This window comes from Scheffersomyces stipitis, chromosome 8 (genome assembly GCF_000209165.1).
Source record: "Scheffersomyces stipitis CBS 6054 chromosome 8, complete sequence".
In the NCBI taxonomy this organism is placed as follows: domain Eukaryota; kingdom Fungi; phylum Ascomycota; class Pichiomycetes; order Serinales; family Debaryomycetaceae; genus Scheffersomyces; species Scheffersomyces stipitis.
The window spans coordinates 385,656-402,498 of NC_009048.1; the positions used below are offsets into that span (position 1 = coordinate 385,656).

At 43.1% G+C, this 16,843-nt stretch overlaps 7 protein-coding genes across 7 annotated transcripts; 2 read left to right on the top strand and 5 right to left on the bottom strand. All coding sequences in view use genetic code 12, as the record gives it.

Annotated features, from left to right (window-relative positions):
* Positions 1-656: 656 nt before the first annotated feature.
* Positions 657-1,540, bottom strand: PICST_33746 (predicted protein; the record flags this gene model as incomplete). Its single annotated transcript, XM_001386626.1, has 1 exon — positions 657-1,540. A coding segment is annotated over one exon (884 nt), but the record flags the coding sequence as incomplete, so codon positions are not given.
* Positions 1,541-4,356: 2,816 nt separating this feature from the next.
* PICST_50168 (cyclin-like F-box) lies at positions 4,357-6,375 on the bottom strand (the record flags this gene model as incomplete). The annotated part of the gene is made up of 1 exon (XM_001386627.1): positions 4,357-6,375. A coding segment is annotated over one exon (2,019 nt), but the record flags the coding sequence as incomplete, so codon positions are not given.
* Positions 6,376-7,971: 1,596 nt separating this feature from the next.
* On the bottom strand, positions 7,972-9,477 carry ALD2 (mitochondrial aldehyde dehydrogenase; the record flags this gene model as incomplete). The annotated part of the gene is made up of 1 exon (XM_001386628.1): positions 7,972-9,477. The coding sequence occupies one exon, from the start codon at positions 9,475-9,477 to the stop codon at positions 7,972-7,974; it is 1,506 nt and encodes a 501-aa protein (XP_001386665.2).
* A 1,254-nt stretch (positions 9,478-10,731) lies between these two features.
* On the top strand, positions 10,732-11,936 carry GLY1 (threonine aldolase). The gene has a single exon (XM_001386429.1). The coding sequence runs from the start codon at positions 10,744-10,746 to the stop codon at positions 11,851-11,853; it is 1,110 nt and encodes a 369-aa protein (XP_001386466.1). The 5' UTR covers positions 10,732-10,743; the 3' UTR covers positions 11,854-11,936.
* A 187-nt stretch (positions 11,937-12,123) lies between these two features.
* On the top strand, positions 12,124-13,059 carry PICST_68463 (predicted protein; the record flags this gene model as incomplete). The annotated part of the gene is made up of 1 exon (XM_001386430.1): positions 12,124-13,059. The coding sequence occupies one exon, from the start codon at positions 12,124-12,126 to the stop codon at positions 13,057-13,059; it is 936 nt and encodes a 311-aa protein (XP_001386467.2).
* A 384-nt stretch (positions 13,060-13,443) lies between these two features.
* Positions 13,444-14,331, bottom strand: PICST_33753 (predicted protein; the record flags this gene model as incomplete). Its single annotated transcript, XM_001386629.1, has 1 exon — positions 13,444-14,331. The coding sequence occupies one exon, from the start codon at positions 14,329-14,331 to the stop codon at positions 13,444-13,446; it is 888 nt and encodes a 295-aa protein (XP_001386666.2).
* Positions 14,332-14,840: 509 nt separating this feature from the next.
* PICST_68464 (hypothetical protein) lies at positions 14,841-16,167 on the bottom strand (the record flags this gene model as incomplete). Its single annotated transcript, XM_001386630.1, has 1 exon — positions 14,841-16,167. One exon carries the CDS (start codon positions 16,165-16,167, stop codon positions 14,935-14,937), a length of 1,233 nt encoding a protein of 410 aa, XP_001386667.1.
* Positions 16,168-16,843: the final 676 nt, after the last annotated feature.

Consider the following 16,843-nt stretch of genomic DNA (forward strand, 5'->3'; position numbering starts at 1 on the left):
TAGAAACACCATTACCATTGGCTAATCCTACAGCACTTGTAGCTCGCGAATTGCCTCCAGATATAAGCGACTCATCATTGCCCATCATCAACATGTTTCCATTCTGCGGCGGGAATTGCATCAGAGGATGTAACTGTTGCTGCTGCTGTTGCTGCTGCTGTTGTTGCTGCTGTTGTTGCTGCTGCATCATCTGGAACATCATTTGCTGTTGCTGTTGCTGAAGCAGCATCATGCCATTATCCATGTTGCTTCCGTTCAGGTTAGAGCCGTTGGGCATCTGCAGCTGCTGAAGAGGTGAAGTATTCGAAAACTGCGTAGGACCTAATTGCTGTTGTTGCTGTTGTTGCTGCTGCTTCATTAAGAACTGTTTCTTTTGCAAGTTGTTCTGGTTTTCCATACGCAACAAATTAGCCTGGTAATCGTTGATGTCATTAACATTTCCCTGAGGCTTGGGAGTCAGCTGTGGCTGCTGTCCATTGAGCAATAGCGGCGATTGTAGCTGTGTACCATTTCCAGAAACTCCAGCTCCAGCCGTAGAAGCCTGACCTGGAGCTTGTGCCACTGTTGCCATACCTGGTTGGCCCTGTTGTCGCTGCTGCTGCTGCTGCTGCTGCTGCTGCTGCTGAAGAAGCTGTGCCTGCTGCTGAAACTGCAACTTGATCTGCTGCAAGCGAAGCTGCTGCTGGTATTGATGCAAATTCCCGTTTTTAGGAGGAGGTGCCGATCCAGCCGAATTAGGTGGAAGCATCCGATTAGCATTAGCATTAGCATTAGCCGATATTGGTACTACACCACTAGAAGCCGACGATATCGAGCCAGCTCGTTGCGGATTTAGATTTCCTACATTTTGTCCAGGGTTTTGGTCCTGTGCTGCTAGAGCGGCTTGTTGAGCCTGAAGCTGTTGTTGTTGGGCCAAAAGTCGCTGCTGGACGAACTGCTGTTGCTGAATCTGCTGTTGCTGCATTTGCTGCTGCAGAAGTTGCTGCTGTTGTAGTTGCTGTGGATGTTGTTGTGGCATTAGTGGCTTATTTTGAGGCTGAAGTCGTCCTTGAGATCCCTGTTGGAGCAGGAACTGTAGTTGTTGTTGCTGTTGTTGCTGCTGCTGTTGGAGAAGAAATTGCTGTTGAAGTTGTTGTGGATCGCTGGTTTTGTGGAAAAGCTGGTTGAGCGCCGGGTTCATATTCAGCTGAACTGTCCAGAGCAATGACCACCACTCCAACAAAAACGGATCTGTAGAAGAAGAAGCGTTTATCACCATCTGTGTATCTGTAACACCTTGCCGAGGGGAGTTATTTTTGATGTTGTTAGGCACATTTGACGATTCCAGAAGAAGTGACTTGGCAGACTCGTGAAGTCCGGCTTGTTTGAGATAGTTGTACAAATGAGCCATAAGAAGCTGGTGCAGATCTTTAGCGAACACATCACTAACGACATTGGGTGCAATGCTCTGGATCGTGAATGAGGATGCAGCCGTTGTAGCCGAGGTGTTTGACCCAGCAGAAGAGGGTGTTTCGTTTAGTGTCTGTGTTGTGGGGTACATCGAAAAGACTACAAATAGGCTTAGACGAAGCTTAGAATAAAAGCTCGGAAAGATGAAAAATTTCTGAAAGAGCAAACTGACAGTACAGAATTCCGACAGTTGACAATGACGAAAGATTGATGACTGAATGTGAATCAGTCGGTAATTGTAGTGATATTATAGTGACAATGATATTCAATGAAATATCAACGTGAAGACTTAATGAGACAGATGAAGTGAATAGATGAAAATTACTCTGAATGAGCTAGTGAGAATTAACGTGAGTTTTGCTGTTCAAGACAATAATGATATCTCTTGCCGAATTTTGGTTTTATGATGTTTTGCCAGTTCTTATGTAGCAATATTCAATGTAAACTTTGAGAAAAGCCGCTTAGAATACTTGGTATAGCACCTTGATGTAATACCTTGATGTTGTTATATGATAGTTGTATTCAAGCTGAAATCTCGAGATACTAATGTCGAATACTATGCAATCAGTATAATGAGGGATTCTGAATGGCGATGCTACCGGATCTGATACAAGTGTCTCCAGTGCGTGAAAAGTGCTGGTGCCTGGTGAAGTATACTTCCTATTGGATCTGTCAGTGTTCGATACAAGTCGATGTTTTATTTATATATGAATTATGATACTCTTTCTTTTCACTATCTCGACGATTGTTCAACCACGACTAACGAAAAACAGGTGAAAAATCAAGATATCACCACTGGAGCCTGACAACGAGAACTTGACGGTGATACAGCCGGCGATGTCTGGTATGATTGGACGGCGATGCCAAACAGCTGGATGTTGTGCTGAACAATGGCTCGTTTTGCGGATAATACGCTACAGAGGACGGATTTCGCTGCTTTTTTTCGAGCACGAGAAGGCCGAGCTGCTGTACAAGTATTGCGGGGCCGTAGATAAAGAACGGAGACGAAATACTACAGAAAGACTCACCTACACTGCGGTGCCATACAAAGAAGATGAAATAGATTGAAAAATAGAATCGAAAAGTCTGGTTCAAAATGGTAAGAAATAATTTCGAATGTCTGCCTGTCTGACTTTGAAGTGGTGGTGGTAGTTAGGGGAGAGACAGACAGTGACACAAAAGCGACGATACGTAACTAGCAGTTGGAACCTGAATTCGGAAAGGCTGATTCTGTTCTTTTTGGATATTTTTTGAGATTTTTTTTTTCCGTGGTCCTTTTCTGGACTCATTTTTTTAAACCATTTTATCCGCTTATAAGGCCAATCGCTGCAAATGGGGCTGTTCTGTCATATTCGGGCACAACCGCCAGATGTTTGGAACAGGGAGATTCTGCCGGTTAGGTCGTGGCCTCAGACAGACGTGGCACGTCACAACCCCAGACACAACTTCAGGATCGAAACGTGATCCTGCCGACTTTCTCTACAGGGTCCTGGCTCTCGTAAATGTATGTAAATTCTCACTTCACTGTAGGCGACGCAAAGTGTCTGTCGTATCGTTTTTGTCGGCAGTTTCAAATTGTTTACATAGCGCTAGCAAATATCACAATCTGGCCAGACACCAGACATCTAAAAATTTCATGCGGCAGAACAGGGGCTCAAGGTGAAGTTCAGCAGAAATTTGGAGGGCCCATTCCATTTCGCGCCAGCCAAACAATTTGAGACAATCGAACTAGTCACTAAGAAAGAGCTGTGAGATCCTTGCACGCTTTTGAGGGAGATTCTGGTGTGATTTCCAGCACTTCCGAGCTGTTTCTATTGTTCTTATCTGTTTTGTCTGTCTGTCGTATCGTTTTTATCTCTGTGTTAGTGACACACGATCTACCTTGACTGTCCATCTCACCTTAAGTCTTGCGCCAGCTGAAACCCTTCGAAGGCGGACAGGGAATGTACAGTATGCATCGTTAATTTGTCGCTGAGGAACCCGCAAAATTCTGTGCCGTGCCGGAAGCGTACCGACCTTACATAAACAATTTCCATTCCACGCCGTAAATTTTCAGCTTATTATGTAATCAACTGTATTGCCTGGCGGTCGCCAAGATGTGGGGCTTTGTTTTAGCTGCCAATATGACCATTTTTTGTCATCCTGTTTTCTTGTATCTTATCTGGCGTGAGGTTTGCCAGATTCAGAGTGCATGCTTCACTACATAAAATGTGCTAAACGACTCCCGAATCTCTCTCCCCTGATTGGCGCACGACATTCAATTATTCGTGCAGAATCACTGCTTCTGCGGTGCGGATGTGGACTCCAGTACAAGGAAGACGTTTTTGGGCGTATCATGCACTGGCGAGATGCACTCTGCACATAGAACAGTTTCTGCTGTAAAATTGGAGCACGCCTTAAGTAGGAACCCCTATCTATTCGGTGCAGAGGATCGTAGCCTTAGTGTTCCTTCTGCGAGCTGTGTACTGCATACGGAGAATCGGCTGCTAATCGGTTCAACTTACAAAAAGATTTGGATCGGCTCTAAAATTGCCCAATAGACGATAATAGAAGATACCAAGTCTGACAAAACTTAACATACGATATAAAACAATAGCTTGACATACAATACGGGCAACTTTTGTTTCATATTCTCGAAAAGGACCGGTATATACTGGTATATTGATAGTGTTTTCCGGCTTTATCCGCTAAAGCATTTTACAGGACGCTATGTAGCTATAGACATGTTCCTATGGTTGTAGACAAAAAGTAAATAGTTTGTATGATGATACCCCTGATGATTTTCGTTAATAGTGTGTTTTAATGATGATATTCCCGGTAGTTGTAGCTTAGATACGACATAATTTGTTTGTTAAAGGTGACTTATAACTCAATCACCGCATTATATTTGAATTGAAAGTAAGTGCTCTAGCAGTTTCTGAAGTAGCCAAACGGCCCACTGGGCTTTACTCCACGATCCATTTCGTCCTTCTTATTTTCGAGAAACTGGGCAGGATATTCGCTGCTGTCGAATATTGGAACCAATTTATCGTTGTATTTGTCGATTTCATAATAAATTCCATGGATCATCAAGTTGTCCAAATTGGTGAAAATATTCGACAAGTATTGGATAATTGGTTCCAACTGATGAACAATATAAGTACACACCAAGTTGTCTATGTTCATGCTACTCCTGCCCTGTGGATCTTCATCTACAGCACAGCTGCAAGCATCGGCTCCATTTTGGTCTCCAGTAGCCTTATGGAAACCGTTATGTAAAGTATGAGGCTGGCCCTTGAAAATAGGATAGTTTCTGTAGCTGAATGTCTTTTCCTTGATGGGAATACACACTTCACGATCTGCTTGTAGTTTTCCCAAAATGTATCCTATCAACACGTAGTAAGTCGACTCTAAATCAAGTGTAGCGGTTTCGTCTCTTTCTTCATCCAAATCGTCGTCGTCCTGGTCATTGAAAATCGGATAGAACGACTCTGCCAACTTCTCCAAAACCAAAGCACAACCCCAACACTGGCAGGTGTGCAACAATGACTCTAAGAAATCTGGCTTATAGTATATAAAAGAAGTCAAGAAATCAGGCAACTGCAACGTCTTCAAGTTTGCCACCAAGTTCAGCTTGTTAGAAGCAGTGAAAAAGCAGAGAAAAAAAGATTCCATCAAGCTTTCGTTCAACTTATTCAACAACCACGTAGACATGCCCATGTTGTTGTCAAACATCTTGAAACCAGGTGTAGAGAAGTCGATCGCTAGTCTTGTTAAGTTGTTCAAAGTCTTAACAAAACCACCTAACGGAGTTAATATATCTTCGAGTATCTGATGAGGTCTGAGCCAATCCAAGTTGGGAAATGACTCCACTTCAAGATTAACCAAGTTAGGCAAACCTCCATGACTTTCAGAATACTTTGTCAAGTCTTTGAAGAATGTCTCGAAACAGTTACATTGGCTGTGCCTCTGTTCAATACATTCTACTTTTAAGTACAAATGCGTCAAGTTAGCTACTTCAACTTTTTCGTCAATGACGCTGAAGTCCAACTTCTTGCTGATCTGTTGCATGTACTTCTCAAGAAGAACTTTGTCATTGTCTTGATTCAACAAACTGAACTGAGAAGCGTATTCATCTGTAAATTCGCTTCTACCTTCTACTGCTTCTTTATGGCAATGAAACAATGATAATGCTTTCAACTTGAGCTTCATTCCAGGCGCGAAGAGCTTGAATTTTCTTAATATCTCTAATCCCACCTGGTGGTTTGTGCTACAAGTCAAAGTAAAAAGAGAGTTGAATACATCGTAAGGATGCTTGGACAAGTCAAAAAGGTACTCTTGATCTATGAGCTCGACTTCATTCAACATCAAGAAGAGATTCGTCAAGCTAGGGGGTATACACGGCTCATAGAGCTCACTGGTCTTCGTGACAAATAACTTGAAGATCTTGTTTCTGATGTTTGCATTTCTTAAGAAGTTGGTCAACTTGACTATTCCCGTCAGGAAGTCTACAAAAGTGATGTGCAAGAAGTTGAGCTCACGAGCGTTAGCTCCAAAGAACTCGATTATGTTCAGCTGGACCGCATTTACGTCGATCTTTTCAAGATTTTGGCATTTGTCAAATACAAAGAACTTGATTTTTTGGATCAAGTCTGGTCTCGAATTCATCGTTGAAAGAAATTTGACCAAAGAATCGAGAGTCAAGATGATGGAGCTGTCCATGTATCTGATCCCGTTCTCCAGAACGTAATCTCGTGCAGTGCTGAAGCGAAGAGGGAATTCCGCGTTAAGAAGAACAGTTACTCGCTTGTATAAGCGGTCCGTGGCCAAAGAGTACAACGCTGTGCACGTCGTCAGTAAGTTAAGCAAATCGTACTGGTCTACGTGTTGAAATACTTCGGTGATTATGGACGGAGGAAGTATACTTACCACCGAATCTACCGGTTGGACATGCCTAACAGCTGAGTTTTGTACTTTTTTGATCTCGGGAGCTAACTGTAATACCTTTTGAGAACTCTGGCTGTCGCCTTCCGAAGAGGTAGACGGCACAGCGTGGCTGTTACAACCGAGTGGAAGATTAAGAATGGGATGTTTGGCATCTTCAGGAACCAAGGGTGAAGAATCAGTGAGCATTTTCCATCAGATTATGAGAATTTGAGATATGAAAAAGCGAGCAAATGATACTAGGAAAGTATCAGCAGTTATAAAAGTAGATGTGAAAAATTATAAATGGTTCTGAACGGCTTGATCGGTTTAGTTTGATTTCTATGGTATTCTAGGGTATTAATGACTCGGGTATTCAGTATGGCTTTTAATAATATGGCTGAAAAAATGATTCAAGATTTTCGAGATAATCAAATAGGCTCGATTTCAGTTGGAACGGAAGATTTCAAAATGGTTAATATGGTATCTTTGTACTTAAGGATAGTTATAGCCAATAGGACTCTTATAAAGAAAAATTTCGTCAGTCTCCTACTCTAAACTAACGAGATTCGCTCCAGTGAGATCAGATCAATGGGAGCTTAGAAAAGGTCGAAAAAGGCGAGAAAACTTTGAACAGAACAACTCGGAAACTGATAAATAGTTCAGAAAGGTCGAAAAGGTCGTCGAGATGTAGAAATGACGAATATGAAATTGGTATGTCAGAACTATCTCTGTATTATACGACAATTTTGGTGAGTTCACCTTCTGACGTAATCGATTTCTAGGCAGATCAACCAAAATCAGCTTTGTTGGTCAGGGACGGGATGATGAGTTTTTGAGATATTTGAAAGGAGAGAAGCCTGTGTATCCTTCGCTGGATCTTCTGGCAGAGTTTCAGCTGTTTCGAAGTAGTTCTGGTGAAAATCTGAAAGATGCAACAGGGATTGGAAATTGTCAATTTACAGACTCAGCTGGATGTACCCCTATTTTTCGTGGAGTGCACCGATGCAGATAAATTAGGAGCAGATAGTGCAAATTAGCGAGGACGCCGGGAGTGTAGGGAGAGAAAATTGAAAGTGCCTGGGACACACCGGAGAATAGAGGGCCCAGCAGCAGAAAATATGGCAGCCTGCGGTTTGCGCTTAGCGAAGAACTTAGCGAGAGATATGTGGAACAAGAACCACCAAGGTGCCATACAACAAATTAAAGAGACAACACGCTTGCGAGACAAGCGAGGTCTTCAGGGCAGCTCTAGCTAGCTGTCAGACCAGAGATAAAATGGACTAATTGAGAGACTCCAAAACTTCTCCAAAAATAGCGAGACCAGATATCGACTGCTTAGACACCCCAGAGAATTGCTCCATGTCAAGGTCAATTGGAGTAAGTATGTTCCACTTTCTATGATTCAATCTCACTCTACATATTTGCTTCTCTTCAGTTTTCAGAGCAGATCAGAGTCATATCTTCGGCTAATTACTATACATTTACTGCTTTGGTAGTGGAGAGTTCTACTTTTTTCGCAGCCATTTTTTAGGTCCTCGTACATACAAAAAGGATCTCAATTAAAGCCTAGATTAAACTGTAACTACTCTAACAAATGTAATGTATAACACGATATTCCTACAACTTGTTGCCCAAGTTAACGTGAATGGCCTTTGCCTGGGTGTAGATGGACAATCCGTATTCACCCAATTCTCTACCTACACCAGACATCTTGACACCACCGAATGGAATGTGGACATCAGAGTCGTTGGAAGAGTTGATCCACACCATACCAGCTTGTATTTCAGCAGCCATAGTGTGGGCCACGGTGATGTCCTTGGTGAAGATGGCAGCACCCAAACCGTATTGGGTCTGGTTGGCGTAAGTGATGACTTCTTCGTCTGACGAGAACTTACCCACCACTACAACAGGGCCAAATATTTCCTCGTTGACGATTCTCATCTCAGGCTTGATGTCAGCAAAAATAGTTGGCTTGATGTAGAATCCTTTGGATAATTCACCCTCCGAGTTCTTTTCACCTCCCAAAAGCAAGCGGGCACCTTCTTTCTTACCGATTTCGATGTAGCTCAACACTTTATCACGCTGAACCTTCGAAACTTGTGGACCAACGACTGCTTCAGAATCGAACATACTACCCTGTTTGTAGGCTTCTTTCACGTGTGCAGTGTATTCCTCCAAGAACTTGTCGTAGACAGATTCGTGAACGTACACTCTGGAAGTGGACGTACAGATCTGACCTTGGTTACTCATGATACCGATGGCAGCCCACTTGACAGCTTGTTCCAAGTCAGCGTCTTCACGGATGATCAAAGGCGACTTACCACCACACTCTAAGGTCACAGCCTTCAAGTTAGAAGCAGCAGCCTGTTGTATAAGCTTACCAGTAGCAGTAGAACCAGTGAAAGCGATCTTGTCGACATCTAAATGGGATGAAAGAGCCTTACCGGCAACAGCACCGAAGCCGGAGATGATGTTAACCACACCGGCTGGGAAACCAGCGTCCTTGAAGAGGCGAGCTACGTACAAGAGAGACAATGGTGTAATTTCTGAAGTTTTCAACACAACTACGTTACCAGCAGCCAAAGCTGGAGCCAACTTCCAGGCTGCCATAGCCAATGGGTAGTTCCATGGGATGATCTGACCACAAACACCAAGTGGTTCATGGATGGTGTAGGCCAACTTCTTTGGATCGTTCTGGATCACCTTACCCTGGATTTTGTCAGCCCAGCCAGCAAAGTATCTGAAACAACTGATACATTCGTCAATATCGTATACGGCGTTTTGTTCCTTGGTCTTACCAGAGTCCCAGGCTTCAATGGCACCAATCAAGTCTCTTTGGGCTTCAAAGGCATCAGCGACCTTGTTCAACAAGATTCCTCTGTCCACACCGGTGACCTTCTTCCAGTCCTTAAATGCGGCTCTGGCAGCCTTGACGGCGATATCGACATCTTCTTCCTCGGCACAGTAAACGGTACCATTGACTTCACTGGTAGATGGGTTGATGGAGTCCAACGTCTTTCCGGAAACAGACTTGACAAACTCGTTGTTGATGAACAAACCAGTAGGCTGTGTGAATGTGTTGCCGTCTGGAAGGGTAACCAGGTATTCTAATGGGAGAGACATGATTTCAGTATGCGAAATTTTAGCTTAAAATTCTTCAGCGATAAGAAATTTTTCAGATCAGATCACGATAAGACTTCAGTAGCAACTGCAATGGCAATGGAACTAGCAGAGTTAGTAAAGGAGGTTGACAATCGATGAATAAAAGACCTCAAGCTCCAAAATGTACAATCACGGCGGATCCAGCCCTTTTTATACTTTTTTCCAGGGATTTCCACTTTTTGTGGAGAACAACCAATAAATTATTTTTCACCGCTATCAAGTTAGCGCAACCTTCTTGTGCAACAATGGACACAGTAATTCGAGCAAACTTCGCCTCGAGATCCAGGCAAACCGACAAGAATGAAGTGGTTCAAGCTCACTTTCCACTCCATATCGCTGTATTGCTCAATCCCGAGTCGAAACATTCATAATGCCCTGTTTTGAGCCATGGTCTAAGCGAAGCTGATTAGAAATGTCAACCGATTTGACTAAATGGAAATTGATGGAATTTTTTCAATTTCACGTTTAGCCAATTCACCAGTATCTAGCTGCTTCTTCCATCACTGCCGCTACCATAACCTACTCTATGCTCTTACATGCGCTGAGAGGTTCAGCAACAGGGAGCCAGTCTACTCAGGGCTGTTCCGCGCAAGTCGCTCAATCGGGTCGACACTTGCTCGTGTACTCCTGTTTAGGAAGTCAAATGCGTGGCCATGGACCTGTTGCTCAAATCCGGGCACTGGATACGGAGACGATTTGTGGGAACGTTTTGGCAATTCCAACTCGTACTTAAGGGTGCTGATATCGCCAGAAGAAAGCAAGATACGACACGCTTGGGCCTGGATAGGGAACACCGCTACGACCAGCGACTATTAAATCTTGCATTCGTTTGTGAGAAAATTATCTTATCGTTATCGGTGAATCAACTCTAAATCTTTGATTCCAAATTGCATATTACTCTAAATTTCTCCTGACTTTTTATCAAATCTGGATACTGTTGAACTCTCCAAGCTCACTTTATCTCTATTTGCACTCTATAAAATTGGCACACTAGAACTCCCACTAGATTATGACTCACTCCAGTTCCCAGCTAACTATGTACTATTGTGACTCTAAGCCTGTTATTCTCAGTCTCTCCTATCTCCTGTAGGCTGATGTATGGAGTACGGCAACATTAGTGCCGTTCACTAAATCTGAAAAATTCACTCTCCATTTATAAGCAATCTCTCATCTCTTTTCTACTCTCTACTGCCGCCAATTGCACAATTGATAAAGTAACATACCCTAATGGACTTCTCAACTTATACCGCCCAGAGTCCGGCCCATAACGAATTCCGTAGTGACACTTTCACCACGCCAACGGCTTCCATGATCCAGGCATTGGCCAATGCAACCTTGGGAGACGCCGTCTATAACGAAGACGAATCTACCATTGCCTTGGAGAAAAAGGTAGCCGATTTGGCTGGAAAAGAAGCCGGCTTGTATTGTGTTAGTGGAACTCTCTCCAACCAAATTGCCCTTAGAACAAACCTCATCCAGCCTCCATTCAGCATCTTGTGTGACCACAGGGGCCATGTCTATGTCCACGAAGCGGGTGGATTGTCCACCTTATCACAGGCTATGGTTCAGCCGATCGTGGCCAAGAATGGACATCATTTGACGTTGGAAGATGACATTTTGCCCAACTTCATTCCTGACGACGGAGAAATCCATGGAGCTCCAACGAAGGTCATTTCTTTGGAAAACACCTTACATGGTATGATTTTCCCCTTGGATGAAATCAAGAAAATCTCTAACTTCTGCAAGAAGAACGACGTAAAATTGCATCTTGACGGTGCCAGATTGTGGAATGCGTCTGTTGCCACTGGAATTTCTCTCAAAGAATACTGTTCATATTTCGACAGTGTCTCATTATGTCTTTCCAAGACTTTGGGTGCTCCTGTTGGCTCTGTTCTAGTGTCAACCAGAAAATTTGTAAACAAAGCTAACCACTTTAAGAAACAAAACGGTGGTGGAATCAGACAAAGTGGTTTGTTGGCTGTAATGGCCATCACAGCCATCGACGAGAACTTGCCTAAATTGCAAAAGACCCATGAAAGAGCCAAAGAGTTAGGTGAATTGTGTGACAAGAATGGAATCTACTTGGAACATCCCGTCGAAACAAACTTCGTGTTTATCGACACGAAGAAAAACAAATGGAACCCGGAGTCCATAAAGACATTAGCAGAGAAGCACGGAATTAAGTTTTACGGAGGAAGAATATCTTTCCACTATCAAGTTTCTGACGAAAGCTTTGAAGCCGTTAAGAAATTTGTATTGGAAACGCAGGAAGATGCTAAGAAAAACCCATACGACGGCGGCGATCAGGTCAGATTTTACAGTAATATCGAAGAGTGATTGCAAAGTAAGATGATTTACATACCCTATAATATGTATAATTAACTAAGTTATATAGACATTATATACGTATATTAATATGTAAATATTTCTACAGTATTAAGAATATCTGAGTGAGAATGAAAAATTGAAAATCTCAATGAATGCAACTCTTTTGATCTGGCTCTCAATCGTGAGTCATCAACGGCAAAATATGTTCAACACTTACAAGCTTCTTCTATGGTAGTCACACAGCGGAACATTACAGTATCCAATTGCACATAAGCGCCGATGTCCAGCGTCTACCACCAACTAGATACCTGGTTAGAGACTATAAATGATCCAACCATCCTTGTTTTCACAACCACGATCACGGAAGAGCTTGTTACATTTCTCTCCGATGAGTACAACTTTGAAGTGACATTACGATTGGTGGACGACTTGCCGCTCCAGTTGAAGATCCAAGCGGTTAAGGATCGGTTCCAGCGGATAAAACTGTTGATCGGCGAGCTCTTCCAGCGGCTAATTCTCAATTTTCACCTTGGAAACTCCACCGATCCATGGAGACGCGTTCAGTTTCAGTACAATAAGTATGGGAAGCCGCTCCTTCCAGACGCAAAGTTCCAGTTCAATTCAAGTAGTTCCAATAGCATCATCAGTATTGTCGTCGAACACTCGACTACTAATTCTCCAGTCGGAGTAGATTTGTCACATTCCAAACAAAGGATTTCGCCGTCACTGTTCTTGGAAGATTTCGAGCCCATATTTGCGCCAAGCGAGTTGGAATACCTAAGAGCCTACGATAACGATTCTCAAAGATACTTCGTATTTAACCATTTGTGGACATTGAAGGAAGCATACACGAAATTACTTGGCAGTGGTCTAAACATCGAACTCTCGGACTTCTTCTTCAAGTTCGGTGATACTTCTTTCAATGTGGAAAACTACTACAAAAGAATCCAATTGAAAGAGGAAAATGGCATTTCAGAGTACAATGTAGAGTGGTACACCAAAGTGCAAGTTGATAATGAAGGGCTTATAGCGAAAAAGGATAGGTTCGTTCACAGTCTAGAAAGAAACAGTGAAAGCTATTGTCACAGCGCCATACTTGATAGAGGCGATGCTGACCTTCTCCCAGTTATAATAACAATAATAAACCAGAATAGATCGAGCAAGTTACGGAGCTTCGAGGTGAGCTTTCTTGATATACTCAAACAAATTCAATAGAAGTATTGGAGCTACTAAGAATAGAATTACGAACATCACATGAAAGTTCGTAGTCTCTCTTAGACAAACTTTAAAAATCGATTCAGAGGAGTAAGAAAGGTACAGTACTATTAATAGGAGAAAGCCGTTCAATTCGAGATTCTACAGGGATTGGAGTTATACCCCTATCTTGAGAGCACAAGCATAATATCCACGAAAGTCCACGTCAAGAATCTAGAAACCTAGTTAAAGTTTTGAACGAGGCGATGTTTTCTGGGGAGTAACCTCTTGGAGGTACTCCATATATTTTTGTCTACGGAAAAAATAAGCAATCGACAGGATACTGATTTAAGTCTACAGATAGAAGCCCAGAAAAGCGCAATAGTCTGTAAAATAAGAGAAGGTCTAAAATAGAGTCTTGACACCCATTTTACTGGTGTACTGCAAGCTTCGTTGCGTGCTTCTCTTGCTGAGTTTACCGTCTTGAATGAATTTGAATACTATCGCCAAATTAATTAAGATCTCATGATCTCGTAGGAGTTCTTCGTTTGAATTCCGACGGGATTTAAAGACTTTTAGGTACAGGGAGGCTTGGAGTGATTTTTCGTATTCACGGCTGAAATTGTGTTCAAACTCAGCCAACCGCATGGGGTTGTTCTTCGGCTTGTACTTGGTTGCAAACAAGCGGTCATCTTCAGAAATAAAGCGGCTTATTGAATTCTTGAGTAATGGATTCAGGATAGATAGTCGACTGTTTTGGTCACTGCTGATTTTATTATTATCGAATAGTGATTGCTGGTCTTCATCTAGTTTGTAGAGCACATATCTGAAGCTGTATTTGCCGTCTGCTAACAGGGAATTGAAGAAAATCCATCTATAGACGTGGTCGCCGTACTGAAAATCCGAAATAGGCAAAATTAGGTGGTCTAACAATATAATATCACCCTCCTCACCAGTAACTGTATATTTGCGATAGGAATCATACCTCTTCTTGAACACCTTATACGAACTCTTCGTAGATAGACTCTTTATCCTAGCATATTTATTGGATAGAAAACTCTGTTTTCTGGATTCAGTTACTGGAAGACAATTGAGCTTTTCAACCTTGCCTTTTGCCCAATCGTCGTAGTTATCCAAAGAAAACACCTTCAAATCTACCGATTTCAAAGTACTTTTGTGGATCAAGTAGATTTCTTCATTTTTCACAGGATTATGCTTGAGATATTCGTTTGCACGTTTGTCGTTATTCAAGGCCTTTGTGACCAGGCGAGCAGAAGTCTTGCCAATGGTCATTTCTAGTCTTAGAGAAACTACATATGTCGCCACAAATTATTCTGGGCTGGGCATTTGCTATGTATATATATTGCTACAACATGTCAGCCGACCATTTTGAAGTTCATAAACCGCACTAGTAAATAAAAGTCAGTCTACTCTTAGTTCACAATAGGTATAATTAAAGTTCAAGCACAGCCATGATTATAATAGTGCAATCAAAAATCAGATGGAAATACAGTAGTAAGTTATATAGTGGGACACGGCTCTTAAGCCCTGAAAATGAAATTACCATGCAACAGTATCCACAGCGAGTAACTCTTACGAACGGCTAATTAGATTCATCTAGACAATTAACGTTTGCTATTAATAGATAACTACGGGACTGTCTTAAGAATGTATAGCATGTGGATACTGTTCAAAATCAAAAGTGACTAACCACCACGCTTGCAATCACTTCAAAATGGGTAGATAAGTACGTTCCACTTGGTTTGTTGTGCCTACAGTTCTTAGCTATTGACCATTAAACTAGAAAATATCAACGTGAACTAGAATTAAAACAAGTGAAAACGGAAAGAAAAATTAAATACGCTACTAAAATACAAAAACGAAAAGAACTTAAGCTTAGATCAACAAAGCACCAATAGCAATGACAGCAGCGGCTACACCGTAAGCACCAGTGTTTTGAACGGCGTTGTTACCGCTGGTAGTAGTTCCATTGCCAGAGCCAGAACCAGAACCAGAACCAGTAGCAGTAGAAGAAGTTTCACTACCGCCTGTTGCAGAAGATTCGCTGTCGTCAGTGGCAGAGGAATCGTCCGAGTCAGTGGCAGAAGAATCATCACTGTCATCAGTGGCAGACGAGTCATCTGACTCAGTAGCAGACGAGTCGTCGGAGTCGTCAGTGGCAGAGGAATCGTCCGATTCGGTGGCAGATGAGTCATCGCTGTCGTCAGTGGCAGAAGAATCGTCTGATTCAGTGGCAGAAGAATCATCACTGTCATCAGTAGCAGACGAATCGTCGGAGTCGGTAGCAGAAGAGTCGTCGGAATCATCAGTAGCAGAGGAATCACCGTCGTCAGTGGCAGAAGAGTCATCACTGTCATCAGTGGCAGAAGAGTCATCAGAATCGTCAGTAGCAGATGAATCGTCAGAATCGTCAGTAGCAGTCGAATCGTCAGAGTCATCGGTAGCAGTCGAATCATCAGTAGCATCAGTATCGTCACTGTCATCAGTAGCAGCAGAGTCGTCAGTATCGTCAGTAGCGGCGGCATCGGTAGCATCGCCAGCAGCATCGGTAGCAGCAGCGGCAGCATCACCAGCAGCATCGGTAGCAGCATCGGCGGCATCACCAGCAGCATCGGTAGCAGCAGCGGCGGCATCACCAGCGGCATCGGTAGCAGCAGCGGCGGCATCACCAGCAGCATCAGTAGCAGCAGCGGCAGCATCAGTAGCAGCAGCGGCAGCATCACCACCAGCAGCAGCAGCGGCAGCACCAGCGTCACCAGCAGCATCGGTTGCAGCAGCGGCAGCGTCACCAGCAGCATTGGTTGCAGCAGCGGCAGCGTCACCAGCACCAGCAACAGCGTCGGTGGCAGCGGCGGCAGCAGCATCACCAACATTAATTCCTACGACGCCACCAGCATCAGTGGCAACTTCAGTTGGAACGCCAACTGCACCAAGAGCACCAGCCACAGCAGTGTTGGCGTCATTACCGTAGACGGTGTAAACAGTGAAATCAGCTCTCTTCAAGACTCCAACCTTGTTGACTCTCTTGTTGAGGACATCTTTCTTTTGAGCCTTAGCTTCAATGGCAGCAATGGTGGCTAACACCAAAGAAATAGTGGATAACTTCATTGTGAATTTGGAGTGGTTGTGATACTTTTCAGTATTGTATTTGACAATATGGAGAACAGGGGTAAGTGAGTATTTATAAGGCGAACGCAAGGAACACCAGGGTATTTATACAATTCCAGGGAGAAACAGAGACTGCCGATTTCAGCAAAATTCAATTCGGAATACATAAACAGCACTGAAATATTAGTGGATGTTGCAAGCTACGTGAAACGGCTCGGGGGATGATTTCTTTTGTTTTCTTAACCACTAAACAGTCATACTTCATGTGGGCAAAAAATACCTTTCCACATTAAACATTATGCATCTACTTCGCTTAGATTTTCCCATAGGCCAATTGGAAACAATAGGTCGAGTACCAGAGCCACCTTCAGGCCAATTGAAGTGTCACTGAGCCTTGGTTTGAGGAGTAACTCAATTCAAGCCTTAGGGAATGAACAACTACCAGGTGTCAACTATTTTACAAAATATTTCGTGGCTTCGAATCCACAACAACTCACTTCAACACCACTTCATTGAGCAGGCAAACTTGGCAAGTCACTTCCCTGATTGAGTAGAGCCACATATGACATGAACACGAAACACGGTCAATGTTAGTCAAGAACATTGTTCAGGCACCGAGACACGAAAGCTCTCACGACTTGAAATTGTCCTTATTGTCGGAATCCGAAAGTGTGGA